This window comes from Mchenga conophoros, linkage group LG5 (genome assembly GCF_057382185.1).
Source record: "Mchenga conophoros isolate Kocher_MC1m ecotype Shallow Benthic linkage group LG5, M_conophoros_male_GT1.1, whole genome shotgun sequence".
NCBI lineage: Eukaryota > Metazoa > Chordata > Actinopteri > Cichliformes > Cichlidae > Mchenga > Mchenga conophoros.
In genome coordinates, this window is record NC_140530.1 from 11,161,625 (window position 1) to 11,178,449 (window position 16,825).

Consider the following 16,825-nt stretch of genomic DNA (forward strand, 5'->3'; position numbering starts at 1 on the left):
AAAATCAAAAGAGAGGCAGATACAGAAAGCGAGAGTGGGCAGAGGAAGCATGATGTGACTCAAAGTAAGAAATCCTCTTCACCACAAACTGAATTACGCGTAGGCTTTCCCATGACTGGGGGTTCACCTGCTGAGGCCCTGCAAAAAAATAAAATACAATCAGTAGCTGGGACCCAGGCTGCTGTGTTGCTGAGGCAGCCGTACATCAAAAGCCGTGTCCTCTTTCTTGTGTTTTAAAGTCAGATGAGAAAGCAGAATGTTTCCCACACGACAACCAACTGTTATGATACTGTTTTCCAGAGGGTTAGCATGTGTGCTTAAGGCTGAATCTCTGAATACTTTAGTCAAGATAAAAAAAGAACAGGAAGTGAGAAACAGGAAGAATTAACAGCAAGGCAAGACTTTGTGTTCTCAGATTTCTGTTTTGTGGGCTCTTTTTTGTCGTATTTGCTTGTATGTGCATGTGTGTGTGTGTGTGTGTGTGTGTGTGTGTGTGTGTGTGTGAGCATGCCCAGGCTAAAGCTATGGTTTCCCGCCCTCACTCCACCAGGCAAAGCGCCAAAGCCATCAGGCAGTCATACGCCTACCATCAGCTGAGGAGTTGCACAGCAGTCTCATTTCTAATTATACACCCAACAACAGAGAGAGAGGGAGACAGAGAGCGAGCCACAGAGTGAGGGAGAGGGAGCGCGTGGAACATGGAGAGGAAGGATGATTACAAATGGAAGAGAAGCTAAAAGTGCCACTCGGCAGCAAACACAGGGTGAGCAAGTTCAGGTGTGAGAGACTGAGAGAGAGGGAGGGAGAGGCATGAAATCAGTCTGAGAAAGGTTAAGGGCTGATTGACTGGCTGAGCAGAGTGGGAGTGTAAAATGTAAAAGCGAGTAGGAGGGAAGAGAGAGAGAGAGAGGGGGGAGAAGAGAAAAGAAGAGAGGAGAAAGAAGAGAGGAGTGTGTGTCTAATAGACAGTCTGTTGAGCTTGTCTGGATGCCTCTGTTCACTCTGCTCTGTTTGGCTTTTTTCCTCCCCCAGCCTGCGAGGACGACACAAGACAGACAGGTGTGTGTGTGTGTGTGCGTGAGTGTGTGTGTGTGTGTGCGTGTGTGTTTGTGGAAAGTCGGCGCTCCTGTTGGACCTGAACATGGATGGATATTCTCTGTGAAGATGGATGCACAGGCAGACACAAATGGATGAATGGAAAAACATGCAAGTAAGTGTATCATCCTTAGATAATCTTTTTTTTGAAGGAGATGATTTTGTGCTCTGAATGCATGTCTGAGAAACTCTTTGCTTGAACTGGTTACAGAGGTTAAACCTGATTATATTCAGTTTCACAGAAAGAAAGCATCGAGCAAACTAAGCGCAATATTGCCACTACTGATATGCAAACAGTACTGACCTCGGCGCAGATTATCTCGACCATAAAGGCATCAAACACACTAAATGCTGCTGTGTATACATTTCATTTCCATAGATTAGCAACCTGTAGTGATCACGATCGCCTCATATGGTCACTGAGCATGGAGAAACTGTCATGAGCAGGCCTGTCGGACGCACGATCTGATTGTACCTGTGTAGGTCACTGTGAGTGAGTGGCCCACACCTCGATTCCATTTGAATTAATTTACATTCACACTGCAAGCGTTTAGCTGACAAATAGTTACCTATTTATGCGTCCTGATATAACGCCGGGTGCTCGCACAGGAATGTCGCTGTGTGGGTGTCGTCTGATACCACACGCGCACACAGATACGCGCACACATAACAGAGAAGCAGCTTTATGTCAGAGACGTGACTGTCAAGATGAGTGAAAGAAGTTCTTTCAGCGGCGGCGCTCAGCTTTGATGATGACATAATGAGATGAGCTTTGCATTGGCAGGCTGTAAAAGTCCTCTGCTGTCCTTTACCTCCCTGCATCACTTTATGCATATATATATATATATATATATATGAAAGAGCATGTCTGCAGCGTCTTGAAACTGGTGTGTGTCTGGCCACAGACTGCTTATATTTAGCCCACCTCAGTGAGCTGACTCACAACTGTGCATGCACGTAAGAAGGATGATAGGGTTTCTGTAGGTGCTGGAGGGGGTTCTCTTCATTATGAGAAACATGCAAGCTTGGTCTGTGTGTTTAACATCCCTCTCACATTTAGTCACTTAACACACATATTTTCCTCATCATTGTTGACCGACCTTATTAACCTCAAAGTTTACTGTGTTACTGATAAAATCTAACCCCTGAGTTTACACCCACCACTAACATTTTGCTCTGCCTCGTCTCCGCTACACTCATGCCTCCACCAAGCACAGTGTACAGCACTTTGTAACCATAGTAACTTTTCCTTTCTTTTTTTTTTTTTTTTTTTTTACAAAGGAGCTGGTAGGTGTCCATCAAACTTAGCCCTGTCAATATGGCAATTGGTGGTTGGAAAGCTGTAATTTGAAGCTGATGGAGGAGTTTTTGTTCAGATGTGGAAGGATATTCACAGGCACTGATCTCACCATGTTGTACTTTTGCGGGAGGGGAGAGAGGGAAAGTTCTGTGAATTTTTCAGAGACAGGGGAAACACCAGAGTAAGAGAGACTCTACGAAGGCAAATTCAGTTATTTTCTCCAGCTTGACAACTTGTCTGTGGGGATATGAAGTGCATTAGTAACTGTTTCTCCTGCTGTTCAGATTGTGGCGACCTTGGATCGGCGACAGTTGCCAAGAGACTAATGGAGCCCGTGTCACATGATCACAACGCCACCTGTAGTTCTTCGGGAGTGTCGGTGTGAGTGACGATCAGCTCGAGCCCATGAGCTTCACAACAAACTCGGCTCTGGTCCCGGGTAGGGACAGCCTCCCGCTCAAGAAGAGGGACCAAAGACCAAGCTCGCCACTTCAGCAGCAGCAGCAACAGCAGTGCGATGCTGCAAACTTTAAGGCGCCATACCCTTACAAGAGCCACACCGAACTCACCACAAAGCACACTGGCCCATTCCAGCCCGTGCCGAGACGGGTTACTGCCCTGTACCAGCCCTGGATGCACACACCCACACCTAACAGGTCCAAACCGCAGATTCTTTCTGCATTCAGGGAGCATCATGGCTGGGCAGAGTGGAGAGAGTTCAACCCCTTGCACCCTGGATGGGACTTTCCTAACCACTATCAGCACCAAAGCCACATATCTGGCACACCTGCACTCCACCCAGGCCATCCGTACTATCCTTCCAGATTCAACGCTGTCTCCCTGGAGGGTTTCCACAGAGCGAGTGGAGCGTACAGCTGGGAGAAGCACAAGACTTCAAGAGAGAAGAGTTTGAGCGCAGAGAGGCAGACCTACAGCAGGCATAAAGGTCCATACATGAGGAGAGGAGAGAGAAAAACAGAGTATTTTCCCAGGGTCGAAAGGGCAAGTACTTCACCTTTGAGCACAAGCCTACCTCACTCTCCCCGTGAGAACCCCAAACTTCGACCTGATTTGTCGCACAGATCAACAAAGGCTGCCTCTATTTCAGGACATTCCGTCATGCAAGTTTCCCCAAACAACTCCAAAAGCGCTGGCGGCTTCACGAAGGAGGACGCTTCCACGAGGCCCTCCTCTGAGCATGTTTCCTCCTCCACCGCCTCTCCTAACAGTTTCCCCTGGCTCCTCCCTCACTTTGTGGCCGGTTCTCTGATTGAGCTCAGGGATGGGCGGCTGAGGAGGGTAGAGCACCTGCAAACTGAAGACTTCCTGCTTGGCTCACTGGCCTGTCCAGACCTGCGCCTGAGCTGCTGCACGGTGCAGAGTATCTCCCCTTCAACTTCCTCGTCCTCAATCTCCCGCCTCCTCATCATGCTTCATGACCAGCAGAGCCAGGTGAAAGAAATTCCCACTGTGGTGTTAATATTCATAGCACACATTATTGTTACTATTCTTTTAACGTAGTATTCCCACCAAAAAGAGCATCTGGATCTCGTGGTTAGATGGTGTAAAAAACATTAATTTATTGACTTCTGCTCAAAAGCTCTAAACCATTATTTTATTTTTTATGGTATTTATGATGCTTTTTAGCCGCTATTCTCAGACCTAATGGTATTTACAATCCAGAACAGCTGCTATCCTTACACCAGACATACATTAGAGTACATTCCTGTGTTACCTGGTTACATGCATCACTGTCTTCCTAAACACACTCACGTACATAAAAGATAATAACTGAACTTAGTGAAATTTTTAAATGGCAAATTCAAATGCATGAATAGCTTGAATTAAAGGTGTAATGCATGTGCATCCCAAGCTTATCCTCCATGCCATGGCGCTCCATTATCGCCAAGAAAACTGTTAGCAACACCTTGAGTGCGCTGTGGGATTTGCAATAAAATACTACAGGCTGTGAAAAATACTAGCATAGAAAGCTTGTATTAATCTGAAGCTGAAAATAGTCAGGAGCATTTGCACTTCCTGTATCTGTGTCTTCTGCAAAACACTGCAGCAGCCAGCTGTTTTGGGAAATAAAGCAGCTTTTTTATAAGATGGAGCTGTATGTCTGTTGCTATTTTTGTGGCTGCCTTCAGTAGTAATTTTAAGGCCAAAGGAGAGTGCTGCAAACAGGGAAATGATCTGAGTTTGTTGGCAGTTAAGAAAAGAAGATATCCAGTAAGATCTGCCTCATGCCTGAAAGCCATTTTTTCTTTAGGTTCTGCAATGTTTAGCACAAGATGAAGAAAAATCTATAATTGGGTCAATTAAAAGGTGTGTACTTACCTGCAGAAAATTCAATCAGTATATTCTTGCTTTTAAACCTGATGGTGTAACAAGTGAATTTTTGTATGCATAAAAACCTGAAATCCATGTGTACTGTTAATTCTATCTCCTTGCTGTTACATGAACTATGAATAGATCCACCATAATGGAACAACACCACCCTCTAGTGAGCAAACGTCTAAGCCGTGCTTGTCTCACAGCTTCCTCTGTATGCATCTGTCTGCCTCCTGCAGGAGCTGGTGGATGTGTATGTGGAGTACCCGTTCTTCGTGCGTGGGCGCGGCTGGTCTTCCTGCAGCCCTCAGAGGACTGCCCGCATCTGCGGCCTGCAGTGCCACCAGCTCAGCGTAGGGGATGTCTGCCTGGCTCTCACACCTGTATTAGCTCCCCAGGCTCCACAGCCAGCCACATCGGAGCCAAAAACCTCACCCGAGAAGTTAGAAGAGGAAGGGTGTGAGCCCCTAAAAGCAACACATCCACAATCTGGCCCGAGCACACTGCTTCCCACAAGGCCAGGGGAACAAGCACTGGAGCCGAAGAGGGGCGCAGAGGCGGTCCGCAGGAGGCACTTCTCAGCCCCTGAGCTGAGAGGTCCAGGAACTAATTGCATGTAGTGAACAGTGGCTGTTTCATTTGCAGGGAGCTAGCTGGTTGCTTTTCAGCTCTTTTCTAATCAGCCTGTATTTACTGTCATTCTACCTCCTGAATCATATTTCTGTGCTTGACTGTCGGTATGATGATTGTATCTAAGGAGGAACCGCTTAAAGAGGAAAGATTAACTCTCAGGATCCCCCGGAGGTGTGATAACACATGCTGTATTTGTCAAGGTTAGTCAGGGATCACACGCTGACAACATGAATCGTGTCAGAGCTCGACATTGCATCTGCTGTAAGCCTACACAAAGTCTGCAGCAGCACATAATTCAGATCTTATACGCAAGAACTCAGGCTATGTGACACGTTTTCTTTTTGAAATGTAGAACCAAAGTGTAAAATTTGTGTTGCCACATAAAACCGCTTCAGTAACAATGCGTTTGAGGGAAACCCTGTTAGTTCAAAGGACAGCGTGTTTGAGTTTTTGGCTCTGATGTAAGTGTTCATATTATTATTTCTAGCAGTTCTGACTAAATCAGCCCACGTTCCTTGAAAAGCACAAAAAAATACTCCCTCAGGTCTTCGCTGCTCATGATAGTTTCTCTCTTTCCTGCCTGGTATTATGTAAGAGTTCTTTGTGATCACAAAAGGAAACTTCGCTCCGAATTGGAAACTGGATACTTTAACCAATTTGACAATTTCAGATTTACAACGAACGGGATTTTTTTCGCTACATGAGAAGGATTTCATTTTACGCTTCTACCTCTATTTCTTCGATAACAGGTCTAACCTGTGCTTTTAAAAGCGTGGGCTGTGATGTGTGAGTGTAATATGCTACGTTAGAGGCACAAAGCTTCTCGGTGATGTCGGTATAAATGCCTTTTTTTTAAATGCCTGGATATATTGTATTGTGCATATGCTGTGCTTTCTTTTTTGTACTGATGCTCCTTTTTGAATGTGTCCCACTGTTAAGAGTGGGCATGAAAAAGACTGGAAAGTGTGCGTGTACACGGCTCGCCTAACAGTTCATTTTAAGTGAATAGGATGATCTTTAAATGTAGAGTTAATAATAATAATGGCAGAGTTATTGGACACAAGGTGCTGTAGGTGAAGCAAAGCTGAAGAAATAAATATTCCATGTGTTAACTGTGCAGCCCATTCAGTACTTACAGAGGAGGCGTTTACAAGCCAAACATGCGAATAATACTTCTGCTGAGAAAATGTTTGAGGAAAAAAAAAAAAAGGAAATCTTGGTTAGACTTTCTTAATGCGATAAAATATACAGTCCGGCTGCAGCTCTGCTCTGACACCAGACAAAGTGTGGATAGAGCAGATGGAGGAGTGATGTTGGATTTCGTAGCAGGTCGTGTGGATTGAACAGGTTAGCAGTCAGAGCCTTCATTGACCAGCCTTGTTCCAGGTCAGCCCACTGATGCTCAACCAGACTGGGATCTAGGGAATCTGCTGTGATGCTTAAGCGTTTTCCTGAGTGATTTGTCCTGCTGAGTGAGGCCTGCGACAATGTTCAGGTGGGTGGCACGTTCACACGATTCCCAGCAGAACATTTCATTATGAAAACACAGTTAAATGCTTTTTACTTCACCTGCGAGTGGGTTTAATATTTTGGCAAATCTCTGAACAACTGCAATGTTTATGAATCTATCCCACTGGCATTACCTCACTGCCTTCATTTCTCTCATCTAAACACAGGTTCATCCAAAAACGATGGTGAGCGGCTTCAAGAGGAAGATTTACAGTTTTATGAGCTGTAAAGTCTGTTTTAATTAAATTACCACAAAAGACAAAACTCTTTATTCTTATTTTAAAAAGAATTCAAATAGAGATGTTTGTTGCATGTATGATAGCGCACACCACTGCCAGTACTTTTTACAGGTTCCTTCTGAGCTTATGAAACTTCTGCACACTGCTCGAAGTCCTTTCGGTGCAGTCTCTCTAGTTTCACACAAAGGTATATAAAAAAAATTAAATCCGTTACAAAGAAAACAAAATCCATAAAATCCCTTTTTGTGACCAGTACCTCTATTTGGGCTGTGGTAGTGGTTAAAGCTGGCTCAGCTGCTGGTCATATAAAAAAATTAAAAAAAACAGACCCCCAGAATAAAGCTCTGTGGCAAGAGCTCTCCGGTGACCAGTCAGTTAATCGTCGCTCTGATTCCGCCTTTCTTCAGCATCTCTCTGGATTTGTACGCGTCACAGATGGGAATATGAGTAGTCAGTGACAGCCACAGGCTCTGACCACCATGTTGCGGTACTTCTTGAGGATGACATTGGAGCTTTCATCAAAATAGAGCACAGAGATGCCGTGGAGCTGTGTTGGGGCACAGCAGGCTTTGGGCACCGTCTCTGGGTTGATAAAGTGCACCTGTGGCACAGAAGAAATACAAAATATATCCTCAGGGAGAGCAGAGGCTACAGAGGAAATGCCTTTAATCAGAGATCGTTTGAGGCTTACCAGAGTTTGCACAATAGCGTGATTGGTGGCATTCATGTAGGAGTTCAGAGGAAAAGCACATTCTCCCTCACAGTAATATGCTGCGTAGCCCTCTGGTGCTATGATCCAGTCCTGGTCAGAGGTTTTTTAAGTGTTTGTTAATTGTCACTTTTGAAGAAATGCTTTCAAAAAAGTGTTGATAAATTTTAGTTTTTACCTGCCATCCCAAATCCTTGAAGCTGACATACAGCTCGTGCTTTTTACATCCTTCTTTAGAGATGCCGATATTGGCTGAAAACAAAAGCAAATATCAGTTGACACAACAGGTTCTTAAAGCTCCTGAAATGACTCCGCTCATGAGTGACATTTTAACTCTTTAGACGCCTACGAGGAGTAACCTTTGCATTCCTTTTTTGAACTGAGTGGTTTCTGTTATATTTCAGGCCTGTTTTCAGAACAAAATGACTGAGTGTGTATCAGATGTTAGTCAGGGTGAGCTCTACCTATACAGCTTATTACTGCTGCCCCTGGAAAAATGTCAAATCACGTCTTTATTGACATTGAGCTGTCAAAACTCATCATTAAGGGTACAAGGGAGGTCGTCTTCATCTGGGAAAAGAGGGTTTAGGGGTTCAGTAACCTGTTGCAGCTTCCACTGCCCTCAGTGCATCTTGAACAGTCCTCTGGGGTTTAGAGCGGCTTGACTGGCGCCCCTTTTGGCCATTGGCTGAACGAACGCTGCGGAGTCGCACCTCATTGGTTTTGAAGAAGACAACCAGGAATGGCTGCTTGTCCTGAGGCCCACTGCCCACTACCACTCCAGCTAACTGGGGGTTTCTCTTCTGACCTGCAGAAATCAATTATTTATTGATTTATTTAATATTACTACCATGGATCACACGCCATTTTTCAGTTTTGTAGAATCAATTTTGGATAATCACTGACCATGACTGTCCTCAAGAACCAAGTGCAAGCCAAGATTATGCTCAGGGTTGACCAGCCACAGGTTACTCGTGGTGGTCAGGTCAAAGACCAACCATCCCTCTTCTGAAGCCAGAACTTCTCGCCGGTCCAGCAGGAACAGCTCCAAGTCACTGAGGACAGAATGAAATGTAAACACACTCGAGGGATTTCAGTGCAGAAAAGCTCCAAGTGCAAAGTAAAATCTTTCCCGGGCGGACTCAGTCGATCGACTTTTCCACAGAACACAACTTAAAATGCAGTGAAACCCCACCATGATGGGTTGTTTTTCACTGCAAATGGATTTCATTCCTCAGTGAAATTTATGGAACCCGTGGACGTTTTTGAAAATACAAACACATCTAAAGGAATGTGGTATGCTTGGGAAAATGTTTGGCTTTCAGTATTTAATACACCACAAATGTCAAAAGCATATGTGAGATCCTGTACGACTTAGAGTGCAGAAGTACTGGACCACTTGTTATGTTTTTGTTTTGTTTAAGCTCATTATACCAGTACAGTGGAGCTGAAGTTCACCAGTTACAGTGAGGTTAAAGTGCTAAGCTTCAGCAATGTGTTTGAGGGTAAACCCACGATGGAGACGGATCAGAGAAACTGTACCAGTCAATGGTTAGAGACTCGAGTTTAATCTAAGTGGACACATTTCATTTGCTGAAGTCCAAGCTGAAGGGAAAAATTCATTGCAGCTGTGTGTGTGTGTGTGTGTGTGTGTGTGTGTGTGTGTGTGTGTGTGTGTGTGTGTGTGTGGTTTTATCACTCCTTTAACAGCACAGCGTTTTATATGATGCTGACATTTCCAGGAAATAAATGCAAAGTGGAAGCGAATGAAACGGTTCTAATTTAAAATGTAAAAGCATCACCTCAGTTAAATTCCCTGACAGCTACCCCTCTAAATCATGCAGTCCTCCCACTTTGAATGTTATCAAAGCAGCACTTTAACGCTGATGTGTGTCCGCTTAGGGGCAGATCTCAACAGAGAATTGCTTTGTTTATAGTCTGAGTTTCAGACGTCTGTCTTTTGTCCTGCTGCCTGCTCGTCTGTGTGGAGTGGCTTTTGTGTGTCTGAATGACAATGGTGCTGCCGGCAGCCCCACTCTCACAGATAAAACACTTTAATCTACACCTACTGGCTGGCACATGACCCCTTTTTATCAAAACCCATGATTTTAAATCATTGCTGACCGGCTTTAATTCAGCTGATACAATAGGACCAGTGAAATACACCGACGGGGTGGTGCTGTGTGTTATCAGCCATCTTACAAGCTTCTGACCAAATATAAAAACCTAGTACGAGTTTCTTTGTAAATCCTGTCGTAATCATTTTTCTAATGACTGGTCCTCTGCAGTTGGATGTTTGTCATGTCTCTACACGTTTTCTTTAGAAAAGCTGTATTTGTTATGAATCTTTATCTTTAGTTTTAATTCGTTTTTATTAATTCGTTTTAATTATGAAGACTCAACATTAAGTTTTAGCTCCACAAATCTCAGAAAGAAATTGTTTGAGAGACTGACTTTTACAGTTTTGGCTTCTTTTTTGGGGGTCAGTCAAGAAACAAAATGTAGGTGTTGTTTGTGCCTGTGATCATTTCCATGAGTTTCTCTTTGGACTGAAATACAAACCTGGAGGGTTTTTCCCCCCTTTATTAAATCTTAAATTATGTCAGCAGAATTTCTAAAAGTTTCCATCATAAGGGTCTTAAAATCTGTGGATTTTCGATGGTTCCAAAAGTCAGATTTTATTTAAAATTGTGAAACCAAAATTTGAGCACCTTCTCAAAAGCAACAAATATGAAGAATATTAATGGAAATATTTTCAGATTCAAAACATTAATTTGGCATTGAAGGTATAAAAATGTAATGTAAATGTAAAAGAATCAGTAAATCAGGCATCTTATGACATACACCACATTATTTTATATTACACTGGTATCTATAATTTCTTATTGCTTTGCAAATTAATGTTTTGACACAATACCAGTATTCTCATTAGCAGCCTAAATAATAAATGTGATTTAATGGTTGTTATTGTAAAGTTTTGAGTTCTCAAAGCCAAAGAAATAACGACCTTAAAAAGATCCAATGAGGCCTCAGACAGTGAGAAAGCCTGATGTACATGTAAATAAAGTTTTTAAAAAAGATGACCAACTCTAGGAATTGCCAGTTACCGCAAGTTAATAAAAATTAATACAATACACAGGAAAAGTATGCAGTTACATCAATGTATCAGAGGAAATCTTAATGTTGTAGTGAGTTTTAGTTTTTATCCACATGTGAAAAGCTTATTCTGGGGGATTTTATGTCATTTTTGCTTGAAAAAAATATCCAAATGATTAAGTTATCGAAATAAAAATGTTGAAACTGCTAATTTATTGATCAAATTATTATTTCAGGTCTAGCTCGCTGGTTAGTTTCAAAACATCTGTGTTAACAATGCAACACAAAACAAAACAGACTTTTCCCTGAGGTTAGAGGGAAGTTGGTGTGTAAATTCACCTGCGGCTTTCAACAAGGAAAATAAAAAGAAAGTTAAAAACATATCAGACACTGGCAGAGAAAACCCGGAGGCATGATGGAGAGATAACTGCGTAATAGAAAAACTGACGTGTTGATGGTTTGGTGTCATTTTGTAGCTTCAGCTGTGTGATATAAACACCGGTCTCCTGGGAGCTGATTTTCTCAGACAGCGTGAGAGTAAACCACTCTGAGAGAACCACTGTATTTCCGTAATTGACACTAATTTCTGTGTCAACAGTGGCAGTACTGACACGAACATCAGCACAAATAAGCTGTGGGGAAACGTAGCCCAACAACCCATTTTCTAAGAAAAACAAGTGTTTAGCCTGTTGAAATTCAGCAAGAGGACTCAAACCGTGGAGTCGAGCTCAATGATCAGAGAAATAATGAATTCAAAAAAGAAGGGTTGACATATATGATAATATCAATTAAGAACAGAGAAAGGAGCAAATAAGAAACTCTCTTTACCCATTTGGAGGATCCTGCAGCACCTGGTAGAGACTCACTCTGAATGTTTTGTTCTCACTGTGCTCCTGGATGAGATCCTTGTAAATCCTGAACTCTGCTGCTGTGATGGCCTCTCCCTCTGGAATACGTGAAAGGTCAAAGCGAAACTCTGTAGCATGGCGCTGGAGGAGAAGATCTTGATCCTGATCAACTACAAGACGACAATGAACAGACAAACCTGAAGAGCAGGTGGTGGCTTTGATGTGCTTTAAAAAGGATTATCCCCCTTATAGACCATCTGGTTACAACATCGCCATAATAAACGGTTTATTGTTTTCTCCCAGAGGCACACACACACACAAACACACAAGGTGAAAAAAAAACCCTTTTGACCTTCAAAAAGAAAGTTTGCACAGACACTGAAAAGGCACTAAGGCAAACCACTTAGTGCAATCAGATGGTAAAGCAACTGTGGTCTCTCAAAACATTCAGTCAGTTCTCTGATGTGTGTTGCTCTGCCCGCAGCTCGGAAGCACTCGGGTTGAAATAGGAAAAATCCTGCTGCCATGAGTAAAATGACTGATCTAAACATCACTTTAGCCAAGTTTGCCATACAGGCCAATGTGAAGGAAAGGAAGAAAAAAAATACTCATGGCTCAGTTTGGCTCCCTGTTTAAATTGCACACATGTGCTGACCACAAGAAAAGCCCAGTTAAGGCGCAGCCCGGAAAACCACAGCAGCTAGTGTACTTTTACAAACACGCTCACATAAAGCATAGAGAGGCACACAAATTCACATGTGCCATTACACCCAGTGTCTGTGCCCATTACAGCCCCCTGATCGTTTTGCAATACGTCGCCATCCGGTGAGTTCAGCCTGACTGTAGGAGAAAGTGGAGCAGCAGTAGCTGGTGACACTGCGAGGTTTCCGCCCAGTCCTGAGCCGGCTGAAGCTCTCCAACACTCAGAGTTTCCAGGAAAAAAAAAAAAAATGAATAGTGGTTAGAAAGACCCCGAAGCTTCCTGGAGCTTGCCAGTGTCATGTTTTTACAGCATTAGTCAACATGCTTGTCCTTGGAAACAGCAGAGCAGCCAGGGTCTCTGCTGAAGGTGTGCAGCAGAGGGGAGCAGCGATTAGCCATGTTAAACACATCCTGCTCACTGGTACACACTACATCACCAGCAATGACATCATCCTGTACTCCAACTGATGGAGCACACTATTGTTTAAAAAACAAAAAAAACAAAAAAAAAAACAAAACACATCCATCCTTACAAGATCTCGATTGCTAGAAACTTTTTTTTTTTTTTCATGGCACTGCAGAGCTCTCTCACACATGCTTTGACTCACAGACGTCTACAAACACTTAGCGCAGAAACACACGCACAAGCCGCTCATCGTTAAGAGCAGTGCATTCTGAACCCTGCTAGTCATTTGTTTGACCGCAATTAAATGCTGGAAGGGAGAGAGGGGTGATTTTATGAAAGCAATAATTGCTTGTAAGGACTTGGTGTGTTTACGTTAGGGACCATTAGCTGCAGAGATCAGACCTCAGATATGCAAACTTCCCTCTGGGAGGCATTTCAACACTTTGGATTACCCCTAACGCTAAAGGGCCACATAGCTGCAGAGCCACTATTAACCTATTGCAATTTTTGTAGTAAGTGTCTTCTTCACAGCATGGGAGTTTAAAGATGGATCACAAATCTGCACTAAAAAAAACAAACAAACAGGATATGCAACTTAGTCTATTAATTTCAGAAACATTTTATCTTTAGTTTAAATAAAAGGTGATGACAAATAAAATATTTAATTTCCTTCGAGATCCATGAATCCATGACCTTTATGTTTAACAACCCTGAAAGAGAACTATCAAAGACAAAGAAGAGAAAGCCTTTTCATAAATCTGCTTTAACACGTAAAAGAGAAGCCACACACACAAACACACAAGGCAGTAATACATTTCAGAGTGGAAAAAAATTATCTTAATGGAATTTTGTTTTTTTGTTCAATCGGCTTAGCAGGACAAGCACATGTCTTCCTGCTTGTTCTCGAAAAACACAATAATCCATCTGTTCTTCAGTCGTTCCTCCCGCTACAAGAGTTTCTTGCATCTTATCTAAACATGGTGACATTTCTGTACAAAAAAAAGCCTGTTCTCATGCTCTGCAGGTGTGCTGTGGTCAATGCAAAAAAGAAAGAAAAAAAGAGAAAGCATATTGGATGAGTGTGTACACATGTCAGGGGAAAGACTGCAGAAGTGGTAAACAAGGAGTCGAGATGAGGAGCAGAGAAATGCAGAACAGTATAAAGACAGTGAAAATGTGCAGAGCACAATAGCTGCCTTTTATAGTGACAGTAAGCATGTTTATATGTTGCACCTGTGAATCGCATTATAAATCTTTACCCATCTCTCTAACACGACTCACATCACTTACAGACACTGATTAGATTGGCCGGATTTATATAAAAGGATAAAATTAGTTGCAGCAGCTCTCCGTCATATTGGAAGCTGCGGTCTTTGGAAGGGAAATACCGTAATCCAGTTCACTCTTGAAGCAATCATCGAGAGACCACCAAGATAGAGTCACTTTAGCACGATGTGGGAGCCTGCACAAGAGGCTGTGGTGAGCCTGACAGCAAAATAATACACACTCATTGTTTCTTTCTCTGTCCCCCCCTCTCACTGCTCTTTAAAATCAAAGTTCTCAAATGTGAAACCACACAAATCTGCTGTTGGTTTTCAGAAACAGCTTTCCAGATCTCATTAGCTAAGGACTGTCAGTTAAAAGTTCAGGACTGAGGACATAAAATGTTATGTTTGAGATTTTCTTGTGGTCTCCAAATGTTTTGTATTAACTACATCTTTATGTGCTCATTGGAAAAGAAATAACTCTAATAGGCCCTGTTATATAAAGCTTCAGTTCGATGCCACTGACAACCAATCAGAAAGGGAGGTTAATGATTTCTTGGAGACATATTTCAGGTGACCAAACCCCACTCTCTGCACATTGACCTAAATAACACTGTGCAAGCCCAAAGATCAGAGCTGGTTTGGGATGTAACCACACACTCAAACAGCATGTGGTCTGCTGATTTCCCATAGTAATATTGGAGCTTCCACACAATCTCCATGGAAAACAAAGCAGGATTTGCCTTTTATAAATTCAGTAATGTCTGAATAAACCCAAGCTCCCACTGCCCTTCAAGCAAGCACGGAAGAATGCACGCACAGGCACCTGGAAGATTACTAAACCAATAACCATGCTTAGATGCAGTTTATATCTCGGTCTTCATCGACTCATCTCTCACTCCCTTGAACTTGAGAAATGCCTGTTCAATTTCTAGTCATGTGAAACTAAGCAATGCTAAAGCCTCTCCCTGAGAGCTTTGAAGGGGTTCTGGGGAAACCAGATACATACATGTTGTCATAACATTTACAGCTTGGAATGCATAATGCTTGATTTCAACTAAAGAAAGTCACCAAAAGTAAGAGTCAGAAACAACAGATTATAAAAGAAAAACGAGAGACAGACAGAAACATTTAATGCTGTCTGTTGTATTGCAGCTGCCGGAAACGAACTAAAAAAGAGAAAGGGCTCATTCTAAAACTGAATTCTGAGATGACTAAATCAAACCATCCACATAAACAAAGTTGGTTGGGTAACTTAGTCATTTGGATATGAAGGAGTTTCAGATGTGGATGAACGACGTGGACTTGGTGCATAAAAGTGATATAATCTTAGGGTACTTAAATATATATCTAAGCATGGAGGAGTTAGAGAAAACAGGTTAAATCAAATAATACAACGCTAAAAACCAAGTAAACACACTTCCTGACTTCAAAAGTCGCACATGCTCTACTCACTGAGGTTGACAAAGCTCATCACCGTGTCTGCTTCTTCTAGGAATCGGCTGTCCTGTGGGGTCACCAGTGGGGAGGTCTGCGTTGGTAAAACGGTCTCGTAGTTTGAATACCTGTGCTGTTCTGGGTCTATACTAATAGTGTTATAGAGGTCCAGCATGAACATTGGGGCGGCATTGCTTTTGGTGTGCACGTGCGGACGCGGACGCTGCGGCAGCCCCAGGATGGAGAGGATCTCCCGCTGCATCTCTCTGCGCTCCTGGCCCCTCAGTCGCCGCTGGATAAAGCTGGAGCGCACTTCATTGTCCACGGAGAAGTTGGAGAACGCGACCCGCGTGGCCAGCACTAAGTAACCCCACGACAGGAGGAAGGGTATCTTTGCCAAGGCGCTTGTCAACATTATTTTAGCTCAGTTTTTACGCGCGCTTCGAATTAGTCGAAAGATAAAACTGGAGATGCTGTTTCGTCATAAAGATACCTCCTGCGTGTGGTTGACACCAAACACACTGCCACCTATCTACACCGAATATCATTCATTGATGATCTGCCGTTGCGCGTGGGTCTTCGGTGTGCCACAGCTGCCCGCTCGTCTTAATGGCAACTTGGGGATGGATCCTACTAAGGTCGGTGTGTCTGGGGAGGGGCAGGAGCAGTTCAGAATAAGAAAACGGGGGTGAGGGGCTGCTGTATTCTACAGTGAAGTGCTCTGTGTTAATCACACGGATGGGTGTGGGGTACCTACAGAGCGTCCTGTGTTTATGAATGCAGGGTCCAGTCAGACCATTGCATTGGTGGTAATCCCTTCTTACCTGACAGTCAGTCTTTGTGACCTCTTTCTGTGGTCATAGTTTTAGTAGGGGAGACCGGGGATAGTTGTAACATTTTTGACATTTCTGTCTGTAAATTGGAGCTCTTTTAAGGTAGTGGATTCAAAATGTAATGCAAAGTATTTACATGTCTCAACTATTAAATAGTGCAGCTATTTTCTCTGCAGCACAATTACCCATTGCATGGTATGGTCTCAAACACAAAGAGTGAAATGTTACAATTAACCCCATAGTCTGGGTTAGTTGTAACATATCCTGGGGTGAAATGTAACACAATGAAATAAGGGTACTAACAAAACATTAACATGTAATCTTTGTTTATTCAACACATGAATGCACTTAGAGCCATTTATGTAGCTGTGTGTGTGTGTGGCAGAATGCAGAAATCTAGCTTTTGAACATATTCCAAC

At 43.0% G+C, this 16,825-nt stretch overlaps 2 protein-coding genes across 3 annotated transcripts; one reads left to right on the top strand and one right to left on the bottom strand.

Annotated features, from left to right (window-relative positions):
• The first annotated feature begins 317 nt into the window (after window positions 1-317).
• LOC146573819 (uncharacterized) lies at window positions 318-7,135 on the top strand. 2 transcript variants are annotated; one of them, XR_014892434.1, is made up of 5 exons: window positions 318-763; window positions 1,033-1,210; window positions 2,680-3,847; window positions 4,969-6,857; window positions 7,039-7,135. XR_014892434.1 is itself a non-coding variant. In XM_085273239.1 (4 exons), exons 3-4 carry the CDS (start codon window positions 2,801-2,803, stop codon window positions 5,347-5,349), a joined length of 1,428 nt encoding a protein of 475 aa, XP_085129365.1. In that variant the 5' UTR covers window positions 318-763; window positions 1,033-1,210; window positions 2,680-2,800; the 3' UTR covers window positions 5,350-7,049. The 2 variants fall into 2 exon arrangements, 1 of the variants encoding a protein (XP_085129365.1); XM_085273239.1 differs by having other exon boundaries at window positions 4,969-7,049.
• Window positions 7,129-16,209, bottom strand: LOC146573820 (bone morphogenetic protein 7-like). Its single transcript, XM_085273240.1, has 7 exons — window positions 15,592-16,209; window positions 11,744-11,933; window positions 8,726-8,874; window positions 8,421-8,627; window positions 7,998-8,071; window positions 7,802-7,912; window positions 7,129-7,711 (listed from the first exon to the last, which is right to left on the bottom strand). Exons 1-7 carry the CDS (start codon window positions 15,986-15,988, stop codon window positions 7,562-7,564), a joined length of 1,278 nt encoding a protein of 425 aa, XP_085129366.1. The 5' UTR covers window positions 15,989-16,209; the 3' UTR covers window positions 7,129-7,561.
• Window positions 16,210-16,825: the final 616 nt, after the last annotated feature.

Bases quoted from the DNA above. Each gene is read 5' to 3' on its own strand.
- LOC146573819 (XM_085273239.1), top strand. From the start codon at position 2,801: ATGAGCTTCACAACAAACTCGGCTCTGGTCCCGGGTAGGGACAGCCTC. The intron at 3,848-4,968 runs GTGAAAGAAATT...TGCCTCCTGCAG, and splicing joins TTCATGACCAGCAGAGCCAG to GAGCTGGTGGATGTGTATGT.
- LOC146573820 (XM_085273240.1), bottom strand. From the start codon at position 15,988: ATGTTGACAAGCGCCTTGGCAAAGATACCCTTCCTCCTGTCGTGGGGT. The intron at 11,934-15,591 runs GTGAGTAGAGCA...GTCGTCTTGTAG, and splicing joins GATGAGCTTTGTCAACCTCA to TTGATCAGGATCAAGATCTT. The intron at 8,875-11,743 runs GTAAAGAGAGTT...TTCTGTCCTCAG, and splicing joins CTGCAGGATCCTCCAAATGG to TGACTTGGAGCTGTTCCTGC.